The following is a 17,507-nucleotide window of genomic DNA, read 5'->3' as shown; positions in this document are numbered from 1 at the left end:
AATGGAAGAAATATTGCCCCCTTCTCCCCTCAATTTCTTTGTCAAGATAATTTTACTAATATAATCAATATAGGAAAGTAGCCTAATTACTTTGGCACAGCCCCCTTTTTTTATTACCCTTAGTGTGGATTAAGAATGTTGTATAATTTAGCAATGGTTCAAGTAGGTAAGGAGTCATAAAGAAACAGAACTGGAATTACCCTTCAGGGTCACAGAGCCCACTCCTCTGCTGTTCCAAGTAATCAGGTCATATACTCTTTCATAATTTTATCAAGCACCATTTCTCACTTGCCAGTAACTCAAACTGGAGAGCTGTCCTAGAATTTTTCTCTCTGGTTAAAACTCTTCTTGTTTCCACTATTAAATGACTGTGTTTGTCAGTGTCTTTTAGTCCAAATAGCTGTTTGTAGTTAAACTGATGCAAACCTTAATGTAGGCAAAATATTTTCACTAGAAGAAGCTGCATCTCCTTTAGACAAGTAGGCAAGTGCGTAAGTAGTGTCTGTGAATGTGACCTGCTGAATAGTTTTTTTGTATCTTTCCATCATGAGGCTTATTTTAAATTGGATTCTCTAAGTAATGTTAGTGATACTTCCTAGGCATTATGCATAGTGTTGGAATCCCGGCAGGTTAGGAACCTATTAATTATCCAGTGTGAGAATTAGGCTGAGAAATGTATTTATGGTTCTTTTTAGTCTTTTCCATTTTCTTTGCCCTGATTGTTTTTTCTTAGAAATGAGTGTATCCCAAATAAAGAAGTTGCAGCTTCCAGCTTCCAGTGAAGCACAAGTTGGTTTGATCAGCCTGTAATAAGTGACCTTGATGTGAGATTCTGCCCCTTTTTTTGTTTGTTTTGTTTTTCTGGAGGTACTCTGGTTGAAACTGATATTCTGATATTCCTTTCTATGTGTTTCAGTATTTGAGACCTGGATTTTCCCTTCACTGATGTCAACTCAAATATATATACCTTTTACGAATAACTTGAGCAGTTTTGATTTATGAAAGTTACTATCTGACACTGAGGTACCATCAGTTAAAAATGACAACTCCCAGAATTTTTGGTTAAGCTTTTCAGAAAGTACTTTGAGCTTGACTTAATGCAAAACACTTCCAAGCCTTATAGCCTTCAACGTTCTTTCACTAAAAGCTGAAATAAACAGAAAACATTTTGCTGAGCCCATGTTACCTCAAACTAAGCAAGAACAAGATCCAGATTAGTAGGTTTCTTATGGAGAATCCTCTATTGCTAATTTTATCTTGACAACCTGGAGACCAACATGTCTGGAACAGTGTAGTGTATGAAAAATGGTCTCTCAGGCAGGAAAAAGTTCTGCCCATTTTAAGATTAAAGCATCTTTAAGATGTAATGGCAATGTAAATGGACCAGAAAAGACTAGCAATTTTAAACACAAATACAGTTTTCTATGGAAGTTTAAGTTGTGGGTTTTGGTTGTTGTATTTTTAAATTATTATTTCCATATAACTTTAAATGTGATACACACAATCTTATTTCTCTTTGGTTGGGGGGTTGGTTTTTTGGTGTTTTGTTTTTGTTTGTTTGTTTGTTTTTGTGGTTGGTTTGGGTTTTTTGTGGGTTTTTTGTGTGGTTTTTTTTGTTAGTTTTTGTTTGATTGTTGTTTTTTTTCTTTTCTACTGTTACGCTTTTTTTTTCTTCTCTTCCTTGTCCTGGACTTTTGCGTTATGGTGGCAGACTAAGTGACTGCTTATAAGAGACTGCTCCACTCCTCCCAGTTTTCCTCAGAGAGAGGTACTCACTGTTTGCTGTGGTTGTTGATTTAGTGCCTGGGAAGAATGAGGTTTTTTGGACCATTTCCTCATCACTCTCTCGCTGAGGGAGCCTGCGTCATTGAGAAATGTTTAACCTTCTGGCCCTGAAGCAAGACTGGAAACTGCTGCAAAATCTAGAAGCTAAAACTAGATCTTGAAAATGTTATTTGTGCAAACTACTCTTCCCTTTGATTTAATGAGGACAGGATATCTCAGAGCTTGATTTAGAGTTTTGAATAGTTAATAATTTGGAGACTGAGCAAGCGGGAAAAATTAGTTCTTAGTAAAGAATGATAAATAACTGGTTTGTTTAGGGGAGGAAGAGAGAAGAGTTGGGGGCAGAAGATAGAAAAGTGTGGGAGGACTGTGTGGCTAAAGACTGTCCTAAGATCATAATTCTGGCATTGTCAAGTACTTTTCTCCCTAATTTGTGTAAGGAGGCTGGTTATGCATTTTTTAATTCATATAACATAATGGTTTCAAGATGCTGAAAGCAGAAGCACAGCCTGAAAAAGCATTGTCAAACATGGCTTTTCATCCTTAACCTTGAAGCATGAGTTGGTTAAGGAGGGTTAGGGGCCTAAATTGTGGTGGGAGATCTTATTTCCAGAAGTTTGAGCCAATAATAAGTACTGCCTTTCCCTGTAAATGTTGGTATGGCTATTCTATGTCTGATTTTCACAGACTGTCCAGTTTTCCCCCCCCAAATTCTTCTCCCCCTCCCATATGGACCATGGGGGTTCTTCTAAGACCTGTTTAGACTTTTCAGATGTCTGGCTGCCCTGCTGGAGCTACACTCCAGTAACTGAGAGAGCAGAAGGCATTCAGAAGTCCCAGACATTTCTTCAGCTTAATCATAATACATCTAATGTATCTTGAAAATGTTGTGCTTTTGCAAATTAAGTATTTACTGTGGTTGTAGTACAGAGAGGAAATAACAGGAGATGGTTTGAACTGACCCAATGATTTTTCATGACCAATGGAAGGGAGGTGAAGGGGCTGTACTTTTCTTCACTCCTCTGGTTTTCATCATTAGCCGCTCAGTGCACCTTCTGCTTTAGCCCCAGGTAGCTTGGATGTAAATTGGACAATTTGACTTTTTTTGTGAGAAGTCTCATTCAGTTTTGAAAATAAAACAATTTTTAAAAAAAGTTTTCATCTTGATCAATGTGCTGAATTAACTAACTGAACTATCTTATGAAACCTAGACCCATCAAAAAGAAGGAATAATGAGAAGTGGAGCAAGATGCTAGATTATTTCACCTGGCTTGGGTAATATCACTCAAACTGTCTGTACTGACTAGTGAAACTGAATAAACTAGGAGAGAAACCATTTCAACTCTGAAGTCATCAGTAGGATGAGAAAACTGCTGAAAACTAGGTCATGGTACCAATAAACAGTGGCAGGTGGCTGGGCAGTAAGTCTAGGAAAGGGAAAAGATCAGGCAGCAAGGAAGGATATACAGTGTGTCATAGACTCAAAGAAACATGAAATTAGAAGTTGGTTATATTTTAGGAGAATATTAAAAATATGTGCACTTCCGCAGTATGAGATTTTTGACTTAGATTGTATTTTTGTTTGGTTTTAGTCTGAGGTTGTTGCCTATTGATAAATCAACAATCAAGCTGCTGGAAAAAGGGTGGTTACACATCTATCACCAAACAGCTGAGGTTGGAATGGATTTCTGGAAATTATCTCCTCTAATGCCCCTGCCCAATTAAGGGTCACTTAGAGCAGGTTGCCCAGGACCGTGTCCTGACAGCTGTTGAATATCTACATGGATGGAGACTTCACAACCTCCTTGGGCAACCTGTGTCAGTGCTCAGTCACCTTCACAGTAAAAAGTGTCTCCTGATGTTCAGAGGGAACCTCCTGTGTATCAGTTTGTGCCCATTGTCTCTGGTCCTGTCCCTCAGCACCACTGAAAAGAGCCTGGCTCCATCTTTGCACCCTCCCTTCAGGTATTTGTATATATTGATAAGATCTCCCTAAGCCTTTTCTTCTCCAGGCTGAACAGTACCAGTTCTCTCAGCTTTTCATCACAGAGATGCTCATCATGTCCCTTTGCTGGGCTCTTTCCAGTAAGTCCATGTCTTTCTTGTATTGGGGAGCCCAGAAATGGGCACAGCACTCCAGGTGTGGCCTCATCAGTGGATCACCTCCCCTGATCTGCAGGGAATATTCCTCCTTCTGCAGCCAAGAATACCATTAGCCTTCTTTGTCCCAAGGGCACGTTGGTGGCAGGTGTCCAACTTGGTGTTCACAGGGATCACTGGGCCGTTTTCTGCCAAGCTGCTTTCCAGCCACTCGGCCGCAGCACATTCTCTGGGCCTGGCCATTCTGCCAGTTCTCAGTCCATCTCAGTGTCTCCTCATCCAGCCCCTACTTCCATCAGCTTCTCTGTGACTATCTCATAGGGGACAGTGTCAAAAGCCTCACTAAGTGAGGGTACATGATATTTACTGCTCTCTACTACCGTGTCTGTCTTTCCACATTGGAGCACAAACTTGTATAGTTTTGCCCAGTAGTTGTCTTGTTTGGGCAAAAATATTTTCTTGTAGGAGAGAATTGTGAATTTATAGTAAATTCTGGACTCACTATAGCATGGTTGCCAAAAGTAAGCATATGGCAATGTATATACTGTTGTAGTTGTTTTTGTTCTAAACTGTTTGTTTGTAAGTGACTTCTGTTACGCCAGCTGTTAGCGGTATTGGGAGGAAGCATCCAAGTCCTGTCAGATGATAAGAACTGGCAGGCATTTAAAACCAAAGCTTTTTCAGTTGCATGTTCGTCTGTTCAATTAGATCATCAACCTGTTGCTTTTATGCAGTCCCATTTTAATTGTCCCTGTTTTCTGTCTGGATTCATAACATAGATTCGGTAGCCAAGGAAGGATGCTTGGATTTCTAGTTCCAGTTATGACACAGAGACTCTGTGTTACATGTAAATCCCTCTACTTGTTTTAGCCCAGGTCATCAAGCCAAAAGGTATTAATAGAATTGAATTGTCTAGAATTAAGAAATATGAGGTTTCTGACTTTGCTAATTGATAGCAAAACATCAAAAAAAGATTTTAAAGGGGTGCCAGACAGCTGAGGAAAGATAGTGACCAAAGAGGTTTCTCTGCATGTTGTTTTGGGTGAACTCAGAGATTTAGAAAGAGTGAAGCAGAACAGAAAGCTGAGGCCCGAATCAGGACGTACTGTTCCAAGCAGTTATCTTGACAGCTATAAGCACTTAGGCTACGTGCCTTCTAATGCTTTTAAGCCATTTGGGAATTAAAACTCCTAAAGTTTGGCAGGTTTGCTGGAGCAACAGAAGAGGATACAACATCCTGGGTTACTTGCCTTTTCTCTTTGCTTTCATGGCTGGGATTACTAGCACTCTTGGATCTGAGAGCATATTCATCCACCTTCCAAAGGTGGCCTCTGTCACCTTCCTCCCCCCTTTCTTTTGGGTAACTATGTGGGGTCAGATGAAACCGTGTGCAGTACTTAAGTCTACTTTCCCTGCCTCTCTCAAGTCTCTTCTTCCTTAAACTTTTGCCAGGGATGGTAGTATCATGGGCACTTAAACAGTTGCAGTCACATATGTGGAAAGGTCTTTGGGGCAGAGATTTGGAACATGGAGGCTAAATTTAGGATGTAAAGGTAGAGTGTTATGTTTTGTGGTAATTCTCCAAATATGTGACACTGAGGTACCAAACAGTGAAAGCAAGGCAGCTGACCCTGACTTTCACTGAAGGGAGCTCTTGTGTTTGTGGCTTAGTCAGTGAAACTACTGTTTCTTGCTTGAGCCTGGTTTTTGGTGAACTTTTTTCCATCTAGAAATCGTTCTTTTAAATACTTGAAAAATGGGATTTTTTTCATTAAGTACATTAATATTTTAGGTCAATTCAAATTGTTTGAGAAAAAACACCATGTTTTGGTTTGTTCTCCCCTGTTTTGGGAGAAGTACAAATTATGTGTGAACTGGGAGAACTTGTACATTTCACACCAGGAGTCTGTCTTCTGTTATAGCCTTGGAAAGCTCCTAGGAAAATCAGCCTTTGGTTTGGTTAATGCAGAACACAGTTTACTTAAAAACATAGTCTCTGGAGACATAGGCCATCACAGAATGTTAGGGGTTGGAAGGGACCTCTAGAGATTATCTAGTCCAACCCCCCATCAGAGCAGGATCTCCTAGAGTAAGGTTACACAGGAACACGTCCAGGTGTGTTTTGAATGTCTCCAGCAAAGGAGACTTCACAGCTTCTCTGGGCAGCCTGTTCCAGTGCTCTGTCACTCTCACAGTGAAGAAGGTTTTCCTCATGTTTATGTGGAACCTCCTATGCTCCAGCTTCTACCCACTGCCCCTTGTCCTATCATTGGACATCACAGAGAAGAGCCTGGCTCTGTAGTCTATGGAATAGTCTGTGGAATACCATCAAACCCACATCTTCCTGATAGGCATGTGAATTCCATTGAGGCATTAAAGAGCTTCTTCCACCATAGCATAAACCAGGATTCTTTCACTGCTAATCAAAAGCTGAGTAATTTAGTGGCAGGCAGGTAAAAACTATCCCAAATCCCATTTTACTCTGTCTCTGTCTTGAGGCTCATGCTTTATGTTGCACTTGAGGTCTGAAATGTCTGCTTGTGTGTAGGGGGAATGAGTCCATACTAGAGCATGGAAGCTCTTTGCAGGGTCAGTGCAGTCCATTCCAGGAGATTAAATGGTTTCGTGCCTGGACATTGTCTCAGACTTATTTTATGTTGTAGCTAAAACTCAAATGTACTACACATTTTTATGTTGAAAACATAAATTCAGTGGTTGAAGCTGCCATGAAACCTTGAGATTGGCATCTATCCAGGGGACAGATGAGTTTCAGCACTAAAGGAGTAATGTGAGCCTTTGACTCTGGAGGTCATTTATAGCTCTTTGGCAATGCAAGAACTGAATTTTACATTCTAAGGATGAAATTATTTCCTGTATCAAACAATCCTGACAAGAGCTATTTTTTATTGTGGGATGAGATGAGAGTCTGTGACAATGGAAAAGGAGACCAGCACTTTCAGTGGCAGCTAACCACTGAATTGACTTGTAAGTATCATACAACTCTCCTACTCTACCTCATTCAAGCTTCCACTACTACCTGACTGTGATGAAGCACTTGAACCATTTCTAGAGAAAAAAATGAACAGTGGAAGAAACCTCTCATCTAAAATTACTAGCATTGGCTACTAACATAGTAGGTGAATGGGATGGTTTATGGTACTTTTAGAATTTTACCTCCATTAGTGCATAGTTCTTTCAACTTGGGAAGCAGTCTTCTGCAACCATAAACAGAAACAGACATTTTAATGATAATCTAGATTGCGAGATTGCAATTCTGTATCAGATTAATCAACAATAATTGTCATATCGAGCTTCAACAATGCTGTTATTGTCCATGTAGTTGATGTATTTTGAAAAGGAACAGTAGTTTTCTGGTTAGAAGTCATAATCCCATAGTGAGGGTTTATCTAGTAGCTATCTTCCTAGTATAAACTGTGAAGCAAATGAAAGGTTTGCTAATCCTGTCACAAGTAGTGCGTGAACATCAAGTGCAGCCTGGCTGTTGCCTCTCTTCCTTGGGTAGTTTAAAAATAGACTGCTTTTTCCAAGTGTTTGCAGGTAGCCCCTTTGTACGGCAGGATGGTTTGGTAGAGAAGAAATCTTTTATTGGCAGAAGCTGAAAGGATGTGGGAGGGAGAAGTGTGGTATATCTTCTGCTAACAACTACAGGAATTAGTGACATATCTTCTCAAACTCTTAGGCATGTCTTAAGATGAAGGGAAGGGTATCTTTCTCCTGTCCTTTCCTAGCTATTCCTCTTAAAAATAAAATGCTTAAGACAAATGCAAATTGTGTTGTTTTCCACTCTGTCCTGCTCACTACCCATCTTGGTCTGGAAGCCTGAACTTCCTCTTTTTTTTTCCACTCTCAAGAGCAAAACCAAATGTTTTGGGTTTTTCTGTTTTAACTTGTTCATAGTGGTTTAAATTAAAGCCTGGAATATCTGCAAGAGGGAATGTTTTGAGAAGTCTGGCCTCTTGCACTCCATGTTTTTCACAGGACACAGTGTATACTCAGTCTTAAACCTATGTGTGTGGTGGTGGTAGTGGGGGAATGCACATCTGCATGCAGATGAGCACATCTGCCTACCCCTAGCGAGATTAAAGTTATTTGGGGTCCATGTGGGTGAATTAGCAGGCCTAACTGTAGGTGGGAAGGCTGAGAAGAACAGTTTTAACTTTGTTGAATCTTGGATGACTCTCTCTGGCTTGAAGCTGTTGACTCTTTACTAACAGGTAAACTATTGCTCTTGGGTAAGAGCAGGGAACTGTTACTCTTACATCCTTTGGTCTTAAGTAATTATTTTAGAGCAAGATGGGTAATAGCTGAACTAAAGGAATATATGGGAATTCTGTTGCAATTCCAGCTGGAGCAGATCTCACTTAAGCTCCTCACTGGAGATACCAAGCACACATCTGAGATGCTCTCACTGTGGAGCTCGTTTGTTTAGGTATGATCTAGAGTAGGGTAGACTTCTGGACCATTACCTTCTCTTAATCTTCCCTGGCTTCCTCAGTACAACAGGTCATTGTGGGAGGGAGGAAGGCAGACAGGCATGGACCAAAAACTGAACAAACACTTCTGCTTCCCTTCCTTTCCTACCTTCCCCTCTTTTTTTCCTTGTAGCAGCAATACTACCGCAGTCTCTTTGCAGATAACCTTTGGTCAGCAACACTGACCAAGTCAGCTCCTGGTCTGGAGAAGGGAGAAGTGGGAGAAGCAAAGGTTTTGGCTTCCTTCTTCTGCCTCTCCTTCCTCCCCAGTCTTCAGAACCTGGGAGAGAGGCAGGGCTGAGGGACTCAGTGTTAGGGAGAGGGGGATGGGGCATCCTGCTGTCTCTCCACGCCTCACTTACCATGTTGGCTTTCCTTGCTGGTTGGAAACTGCTTATCTTTGGAGTTAATCGAATGCAGATCAGCGTTGCATTCCTTGGGCTGAACTGATTCTTCTTGCTCTTGTGTTCTGCAGATAGGGATCATGGATTTCATGTTCGTGTTTTCAGGGAAAAGCAAAGTGACATCTTGGCTGAATCCCAAGGGATGGGGTGGGTGGCAGAGTTTATGTATGTGCTGTGGGTTCATGTGGTTCTAGCTGCTGTGTGAAGTTCAGTGTGGCAGCTGAAAGATGCAGAGAGAAGCACTTTCAGAATTAGAGCCAGTGAGGTAATGAGAAAGTGACATAGGAAAGGAAGTGGGGGGGGGGGAGGGGGAAGCTCAAAATGCACCTTGACATCATCTGATAGGTTTTCCAGCCTGTGCAGCAGCTATTTTTATGCTTTCAACTTGCAGTATTTACAGCTCAATGACAGCCAACTTGCCAAAAGTGGGAGTGTAGGTATATCCCAGAGTGGGCTGGGGTACTGAAGAGCCACTCAAAAGCTACGGCAAAGGTCCAGGTTCCCAGGCGTGCCTGCTGCTGTTGCCTTCTTTTACATCTGCACAGTGGTTTACCTTTGGCTACCTGTCATGTCTAGGAGCTTTCTGAATGCTGACTGCAGCACTAGCTGTCACCAGCTAGTGGAAAAGATCAGAGTATGTAAACTTCAGGCTCCTCCTGAGGAATGGAGAAGCAGGAGTGTACAATGCTCCCAGCCTGGTGTTTCTGCTTCTTCCTGAAGGTCATTGCTGGTGGGAGGCAGGATCCTGGGAATATCCAAAGCAAACTCATATTACATAAATGTGATCCTTAGCTGAGAAAAAGTAAGCGACACAATTGTCAGTGTGAAGTCTGTATTTATTTTGAAGTATAAAATGAATAAAGTAATAAGGTATCAAAGCTTTACAGTGATGTAGGTGCAGCATTCTACTGTTTTCCAGCCTTTGTCTGCTTGCTAGAAATATCAGAGACATCTTCAAATACAGTGGGCTCATCTGTCTTGCTGAGGGTGCATCTGGCTTAGACCTTGACTGAGGTGTTGCCTTGGTGTGCATATATTGCAGCTGTTTGCCAGTTTTTAGCAGGACAGTGTTTGGATTTCATCTCTAAGTTGTGTGCATGCAGATCCCTGAAGATATTGTGTTGTCTGAGAGCATTATTAGCAGTGTAAGGAAGACAGAGGACCTGCTGTAGTGAGGAATGGAGGTCAGAGGAGCACATTTTAATTAGGTGTGAGTGGGTAGTCAGAAAATTTTTTAATACATTAATTTTTGGTGAATTAATGATGCAGTTTTATGTTGAAGTTTAGCTGATCCAAAGTTTAACCTGTGTCAAGACTGGTGTAGTCTCTCTCTTCCCAGCTGTGTTCACCAGTCACAAGTGCTGGTGCTTATCCCACCTGTTGGTATGTTGTTTGTGCTGGTATGTTCAGTAGGTTGAATGAGGTCATTAAGATACCAGATGAATGTTAGAACTGGTTTTAAGGACTGTGTGTGTCTAGCTGGAAAAAGGACAGGAGAAGGTGAACTTGGAGGGAGGGTTCTTTTAAGCTGTAGCAGTGTAGCATCTTAGTCTGATGCTAACTTTGGAGAGGCAAAATTTGATGTGCTCCTGGAATTTAAGGTCAAATGTCTACAGCAGGGTTAGAGCTTAACTTGAGGGGGGTTCACTCTTGCATATTTCTTTTCTAGCACAGAATGCAAATTTGAAAAAGATGCTGCTTGTCTTAGCTTGTGAGGATAGAAGAACAGAAGACAAAGTTAATGAATCTGTTCAAAACAGTAATTAATTGTAACTGGCATTCAAATACAAATACTGCATTCTTTGTCCACCAGGCCTCAGAACTAGCAGCAGTGTCTCTGCAAGCCACATGTGCACCTGATGTTACTTTTTATTTCTGTGTGAAGGTATAAATAGTAATGCAGCATCTTGAGGAAGAATACATTCCCACAGTCTGTATCTCGATTTCATGCTTAAAAGTCAAAGAATGTAGGGCTCAATAGATGTCTCGTGGATGGATTATGAAATTTGGGCCTGATGTTTTCCAAAACATAAATCTGTGGCAAATATCTAGGTTCTGTTCATAAAGATGATCTTGCTGTCAAGAGCACTGCTGCCAATCCCAGGGTAAAGGTTGTGCAAGACACTGAATGTTTGAGATGGATTGGTGTTTGCTGATCCTACTCTTCTGGAGTGGCTAAACAACTGAAACACTTATTGGAAATCCTACCTCTGCTATGAAATGGACCTTCCTTTCTATCTTGCTGATTTCCAAAGTAACTGTCAAAGTTACTCATTAGGACTGACTTCTTCTTGTAGTGCATTGACATTTCTGTCTGTGTGATCATTGATCAGACTTTCAGATCTCTTACCAGTACATCAGGATCAAATAAAACAAATTAAGCTTTTGTTTAACTTCTTAATGCCCATCAATGTGTGGCAGTAGTGTCAGTGTTTCATACAAGACAGGTTGCTTTTGGTCTTTACTCATCTGTCAGAATCAATATTTTGCAAGGAAGTACCCCACAAGCACTTATTTGTGTTGAATATTTCCTCCAACAGGGACCCCTTGGAGTTTCTTTTTACAGCATGTAGGGCATTATCCAGGTCCTTTTCAGTGTTCTGGCCCATCTTTTTCTGTTCTGGATAATTGCTCCTTCTTTCAAAACATTAAATAACTCTGTAGGAGAAATATGATAGTGTAGGAAAAAAATTTATAATATCTTGGTCAGCAAAGAAAATATTTATCTACCTACCATTGAGCCAATCAGGTGTGTTTTTCTTTCCAAGCTGTTTTCTGCTTAGGAAGAAAGGTATGTCTACATACTTATCTGCAGCTCTGCAATAATATATTGATACAATAATACAATCTTCATGAAGTTGGAGTTGTCAATTATAGCAGCAGAGGATTGTTTATATAATCAGATTGCCAAAACTGTCAATATAATGTATTATTAGTTGTTTGGTGCCTCTCTTTCAGTACGTTGGCAACGTCTTTGTGCTGGTTTGGCAATATTTGGGTCTTGGCGAGTCAGTTGGGTAGAGCAACTGGTCCACGTTTCCCAGGGTTTGTACACTGTAGTGAGCTGCTAGCTTGGAGACCCTGGTTGGCAAAGTAATAGCAGGCTTTGCTGAGCTGAATCTTGCCATTTCCACCATCCAGATGGTGTACTGCTTGCCAGAAGAAGTAGGACTCCGTCTGGCACAGGAGAGTTGTTCTTTAGTTATTACAGTAGTTGTGGGGCTTGTCTACACAGTGTGTCAGGCCTGAATCAAGGTGCAGTTGTGTGTTGCTGCTGAAAGGGGAGATCTGTACAGTGTGTTTCTTTCTCCCCCATCTTCATCCTGGCTCCAGCCCTCTTGTGGTTTGCCAGGCAGCTTTCTGAGGCAGCTCTCCACAGCGTCATGACTGCTAATGCTCACGCAAAAGTGGTCTCATCTATGTATGCAGTAATTTGACCTTATTGGCCAAAGTTCATCGTGAAACTGAACCTTTACTTGACTTTTACAAATCCTAAATTTAAGATGAGAGTTTGTGTTGAGTATACACTTGCAATTTAGAAATAATACGATTATGGAGCTTTATATTGTCCCCAAAAGGATTTTTTAACCAACAGGAACTTTAGAATTTGGATTCTTTTCTGAGAGAAGGTTGAACGTTTTGAAGTAAGAAGAGTATGTGGAAGGTACTCAGAAATGTCACTGATGCCATCTGGTATTGTTATTTAGTAAATGTGTAAAATTCGGTATATTAGTTTTTAGTGGTTAACTTTAAAATAGGTCAGATTGTTTTGTTTCTCTAGTGCAGCTTATGGCAGAGTTAAAGTTGTGGGTTTTAAACTTGGTTGAACACCACTTTTCTTAAACAGTAGCTTCATTATTAGAGATTTTTTTCCCCCTGTGGTTGTTATTCTTGCTTTGCTTTATGAAATTAATTGAATGCTTCTCAAACTATTTAGAGATGAGAAATTTTTGTCTTGATTGGTGGTGGCGGGGAGGCAGGGGGGAGAATATGAACTGGAGACTGTTCCAGTAGTGTTTAGAGTATTCACCTTCTTATTTTTGTAACGTCCATGTGGCTATCTTTGCTTCAGGCTTGTAGGATGACACAGATTTTTTTTTATTATTTTTATTTTTTCCTGGAAAGATACCATAATACTTTTCTTCAGGTATGTGTATTCACTGGACAGCTCTCTTGTTTGGTTTTATTTTGTTTTATTTTATTTTTTTCCCCTTCAGAACTCATTGCACCTTTTAAGATGCATGCTTGGCGAGATGAAAACACAACAAAGCCACCAGCTGTACTGGTGAGAGTACCTCCTGGCTGTTGCTTGAATGGAGTGTGCTCTTTCCTGGCCACTGGCAATTCCAGTACCATGCTAGGTATTATGTATAACTAAAGTTTGTCAAGCATATGACATCTGTTCGTGATGCACATTAAATAAGCTCCAGGTGAAATGACTGCCTCCATACAAGCACAGGTTCTGAAGTTTTATTGAAGTTTTTGTTTTAGTTTTTAGATTGGGGGCTGCTGAGTATCTTCAGGTAGGTGTTTCTACTAGGTTGGGAGAAAGGATTTATTGATTGGAGAAGAGGTGAGAATGTGTGCTTTTACAGAAGTAGCCTGCTGTTACTTATGTGTGGTGTCAGCAAATACATGTAAGAAGTCTTGTTTTCCTTATCACCGTTTTGGCTTTCTCCACAACTAAAATTCCATTTCTAATAGTTTAAACAGAAAGGAACAAAGGGCAGTGTGGCTTCTGTAGATAGTGTGCTGGTGTTCTCCGAGCTGTGTGCACGGCGTGCTTACAGTCAGGAGTGCAGGGGGAGAGAGGGTAGTTCTCAATCACATGATATTGCCTGTCTGGCAGGTGTCCGTAGTGTGAGTAGAGAAACCAACTGTTCACTATTTTGGGTGAATGAGGTTGGCTGTTACAGCAAGTGGCCCCACGAAGACGTCCACACATCTGTTGATAAGCAACGCTCAGCATACTGGGATCCTAAATGCTTATAGCTGCTTGCTGAAACAGTGAAGTTTCTGTCTGAGCTTCCAGACAGTAGGAAGAAAAGTTTTGCTAAGAGCCTTGCTGATTTTAATCTTTAGATGTTGGCTGTTAGGATTTGTCTGTGCCACAAGTACCTCTCTGTTCCTATGCAAGCACAGCCTTGGAATTTAGCAGTAAAATAATTTATTATTTTTTTTTTTCCACTCTCCCACTGGGTGCAGCCACCGAAACCTGCTAGAGAGGGATTGTGATTGGGTCTCTTGAGAGGATTAAGCACCCCTTCCACTAGCCTGGGACGCCTGCTGTGTTACAGAATCTGCCTTCAGGTCCAGGGATTTCCTCTAATATGTTGGATAAAGCCAAGACACTTCAGCCTGCCTATGTTGGGATTGTGCCGCTTGCAGAGACTGTGTCAAAGCAAGGGAAGAGCTGTTCAAGCACATATCAGGATTCATACCACAGCTTACGAGAAGGTTAGCAGGCTCTGCTTTCTTTGTTGTAGGCACTGTGTAGTTGGTCTGTGGGTTGTGTATTTTTTTTCTTTCTTTTTTATTTTTTTTTCCCTCTTGCCTGTTGAATCTGCCTGATTTTTCTTTTCTGGGCAGTAGTCCAGATTTTGGGTTTCCCACTGACTCCTGTGACCTGTTCTCCCTGAGGGCGCTCATAAGCATGTCAGAGGATGAGGTTGGAGCTCTGAATGTAGTGACTTGCAGTGCCTGGACTTTGGGATGATTTCACTTGTGTTTGGAAGTTTTAATTTCAGAGTTTAAATTGCTACCTCTTCCCTATGTCTACAGGGCTCTTGTGAGCAATGTTTTAAGGCTGTTTTATTAAAGATTTTCTGGAGTGGCAGCTCTGAAGGGAATAGAGTATCATGTTTTAAGTTTCAGAATGTCGATCTTCGGAGAATGTGGGAAGAGTGAGGTCTTTATGTCTAAATGTGATTCTGTTTTAGATAATGATATTCTTCTGCAAATATGTATTATTTTTATGGGGGTTTGACAATTCTGAAAGGCTATTTAGACAGAGGTCATATTTCAGGGAGCAGTATCTATGAGGAAAGAAGATCTGGAAGGACAGAGAAAAGATTAAGATGAAAGCAGACAGTGATGCATTCATAGTGTGCAGCATAGTGAATAGCAACAAACAGGAATGGGGAAAAGATTACTGGGAAGAATGGCAGAACATAACAAAATGTTAATAGCAAACATAATAAGATTTATGTTTTATCAGAAATATTGGATCCGTCTAGCTACAGGAACTTGCAAGAAAGCGTGAAGATCTTTAGCACGATGGCCTCAGAAATAAGGTGATTATTAATTTTATGAGCCAATAATGTGATCTAAGAGGAGTGGAAAATTACTTTCAGTGACCTTTTGGACAGAAAAGTAAAGTAAAGGGTGATGGGAGTTGAGGACGAAGAGCCAGATAGGATAAGGCCATGTCTGTTGCAGGAAGATGGCCAATGTGTGGAAGACAATTTTAACAGTTCCATTTAGAAGATTCTTTTTTCATGTGCAGTTCTAGGCCTGCTAAATATGCCAAACAAAATGGTTAAGTTTTTACCCTCTACTGTCACTCCCCCCTTTGTAACAGATATTGAGATTTAGGTTGTTATTAGATTTAAAAAATATTACTGTTTTTGTTCCTTGTTTTCACTGGAAGAGTCTTTGATGAACAAATATGGAAAAGGAAAACTGAAGTCACAGTCCTCAAATTCAAGTTTGGGAGTCATAAATCCGTTAGTATAGGCAGTGTTCCCAGATTACTTTGTCAGCTCTGGAGGCAAAGAACTGCAGCACATCAATCTTCAGAGGAAAAAAAAAAAAGCCAGAACTTGCAGCTGTCTTTTATTTGCAAGGCATTGATTTTCACAGAAGGTGAACATTCTGCGTTTGGATGTGCCAGGATACATCTTTCATCCTGTCACTAAATATCACAAGCTCTACAGTGGGATAACATGTAGAATGAGGAAAATGCAGTTCTCTAGTACTGTCATCAATACAAAAATGTATTCTAAGGTCTCAAGTTGAAGTGAATTAAGGTCATTGAATTCTTGTAGCGTTCTGATTATTGAAAAAGCTGTGTTGACTCTGCAAAGTCTAGCAATATCATCAGCCTACCCCATGTCTACTTCATGATACTCTAATATCATATGTGATGAGGAAAGCTACTTTCTACCAGCTACCAAACAGGAAAGGTAGGGAAGATAAATACATGCCGGCAGCTTCTTTCATGTCAGAAAAGAATAATCTTTTAGCTTTGCTGCTGCTCCATTCAAGTCTCCTGCAGCCTCGGGATGCCTATTTTATTTATACTGTAGCATGCACTGTATTTTGCAGAACCAAATCTTACAGGCAGTGAAGAAACAGATCTACTCACATGTAAATCCTTTTGAAAGCTCTGGAATTCCAGAATTAGCTTTGAGCTGAAACAATAACTACTGTTGTACCTTAGTTTTGGTCTCCCTAAAAATGGACAACTTAGTTTATTGCCCAGGACAGAAAATTCATGTACTTCTCTTCCTCACTCTACCACCCACAGGTGGATGGGGTGCCAGTCTGCTTTCTCCTCTTTATAAAGCCTGGCAAATAAGGGGTGCCTGTATTATGCTGACAGTGCTCAGACCTATTAATTAATCTCATGAGAAGTGGCTATCTGGAGTAGACTTCATCTTTTTTCCTTGCCTCTGGAAAACAGATGGTCTCCTAAATCTGGTTGATTTATTTTTTTGAATTGGGACTTGACATTGAAGTTTGTGAACTGCTGATCCTTTCCACACAGAAATGCATGTGACATGGGGAAGTGAAAGAACACAGCCTGTGTTTTTCGAAGTGTGTTGGGGCAGATATTTGTAAAATTCCTAGAATTCAGGAATCCATAAACATGTTTTCTATTCAAGAATGCCTTGGAATTATTTCTTTTTCAAATACCACAGCCCAGTTTGCAGTTCCTAGACCAGTTAACACAACAGTATGGTAGCTCCTCATGAAAGATATGAAGAGGGAACTGCAAGATTCAGAAACTTTCAAAAACTGATTAGCATTCATGTAAGTATAGCTTAGAATTAAACCCTGCCTTCAAAAATGTTCATTGTGACTCCGGGGCTTACAGTGAAATTCACCTGTCTTTTTCCAAGATTTGTGTCTCAGGGCCCAGACACACGAACAAGTTCCTGCATGCCATCTGATCTGCAGTAACTGTGTGGACATTCTTGGTCCACAGCAAATGTGAGGTAATTTGAGTTAGGTTAGCCTTTGATTAAACTATTAATATCTGTTCAGTACTTTGAAGAGATCAGGAGTCATGCAAGTGCTTGTTAACATATGGCTTTCTTCACGAGTGATCTAAATCTTATTGTCATATAGCCTCCAGACACCTGAAGGTAAAGCTGGATGGTGGCTGTACCTCACCCAGCAGAGGGCAGAAGAACCTGCACGTGTAGACTTGGAAGCTCTCCACACCAAGGAGATCCCCAGCAAAGAGGGCAGCCCCTGCAGCTGAGGCATCTCACAGGAATGCAGGGTGACATTTTTCTGTAAAGGCTGATCTCCATCTTCCTAGTTCAGAGTGGACCTGAAGATGATGTGGGAGACATCAAAGTGATGCCTCATGCAAATTTCATGGATAAGAGACATCAGAAACCTGTCACAAAAAGCAACAGGTGCATTTCTGAATTATGGCTAGATTCAGAATTATTGATGCAAATATTGTTCTGACACAGAAAAACACAGAACATGT

The 17,507-nt window shown here is 40.7% G+C and overlaps 1 protein-coding gene across 3 annotated transcripts in view; it reads left to right on the top strand.

Moving 5' to 3' along the window:
- MRTFA (myocardin related transcription factor A) overlaps positions 1 to 17,507 on the top strand; it is a 78,250-nt gene that overhangs the window by 15,071 nt on the left and 45,672 nt on the right. Inside the window, exons 1-2 of one of the 3 annotated variants that reach the window (XM_051624263.1) lie at positions 12,429 to 12,446; positions 13,988 to 14,239. In XM_051624263.1, the coding sequence (XP_051480223.1) occupies positions 14,113 to 14,239 (127 nt within the window). In that variant the 5' untranslated portion in view covers positions 12,429 to 12,446; positions 13,988 to 14,112. Of the gene's footprint in view, positions 1 to 12,415; positions 12,447 to 13,987; positions 14,240 to 17,507 lie in introns of those variants that run through there. The other 2 variants (XM_051624252.1, XM_051624272.1) reach the window with 2 other exon arrangements.

Source organism: Apus apus, chromosome 1, assembly GCF_020740795.1.
Source record: "Apus apus isolate bApuApu2 chromosome 1, bApuApu2.pri.cur, whole genome shotgun sequence".
In the NCBI taxonomy this organism is placed as follows: domain Eukaryota; kingdom Metazoa; phylum Chordata; class Aves; order Apodiformes; family Apodidae; genus Apus; species Apus apus.
The sequence above is the reverse complement of the archived record's forward strand: the minus strand, read 5'-3'. Positions and strand labels throughout refer to the sequence as shown.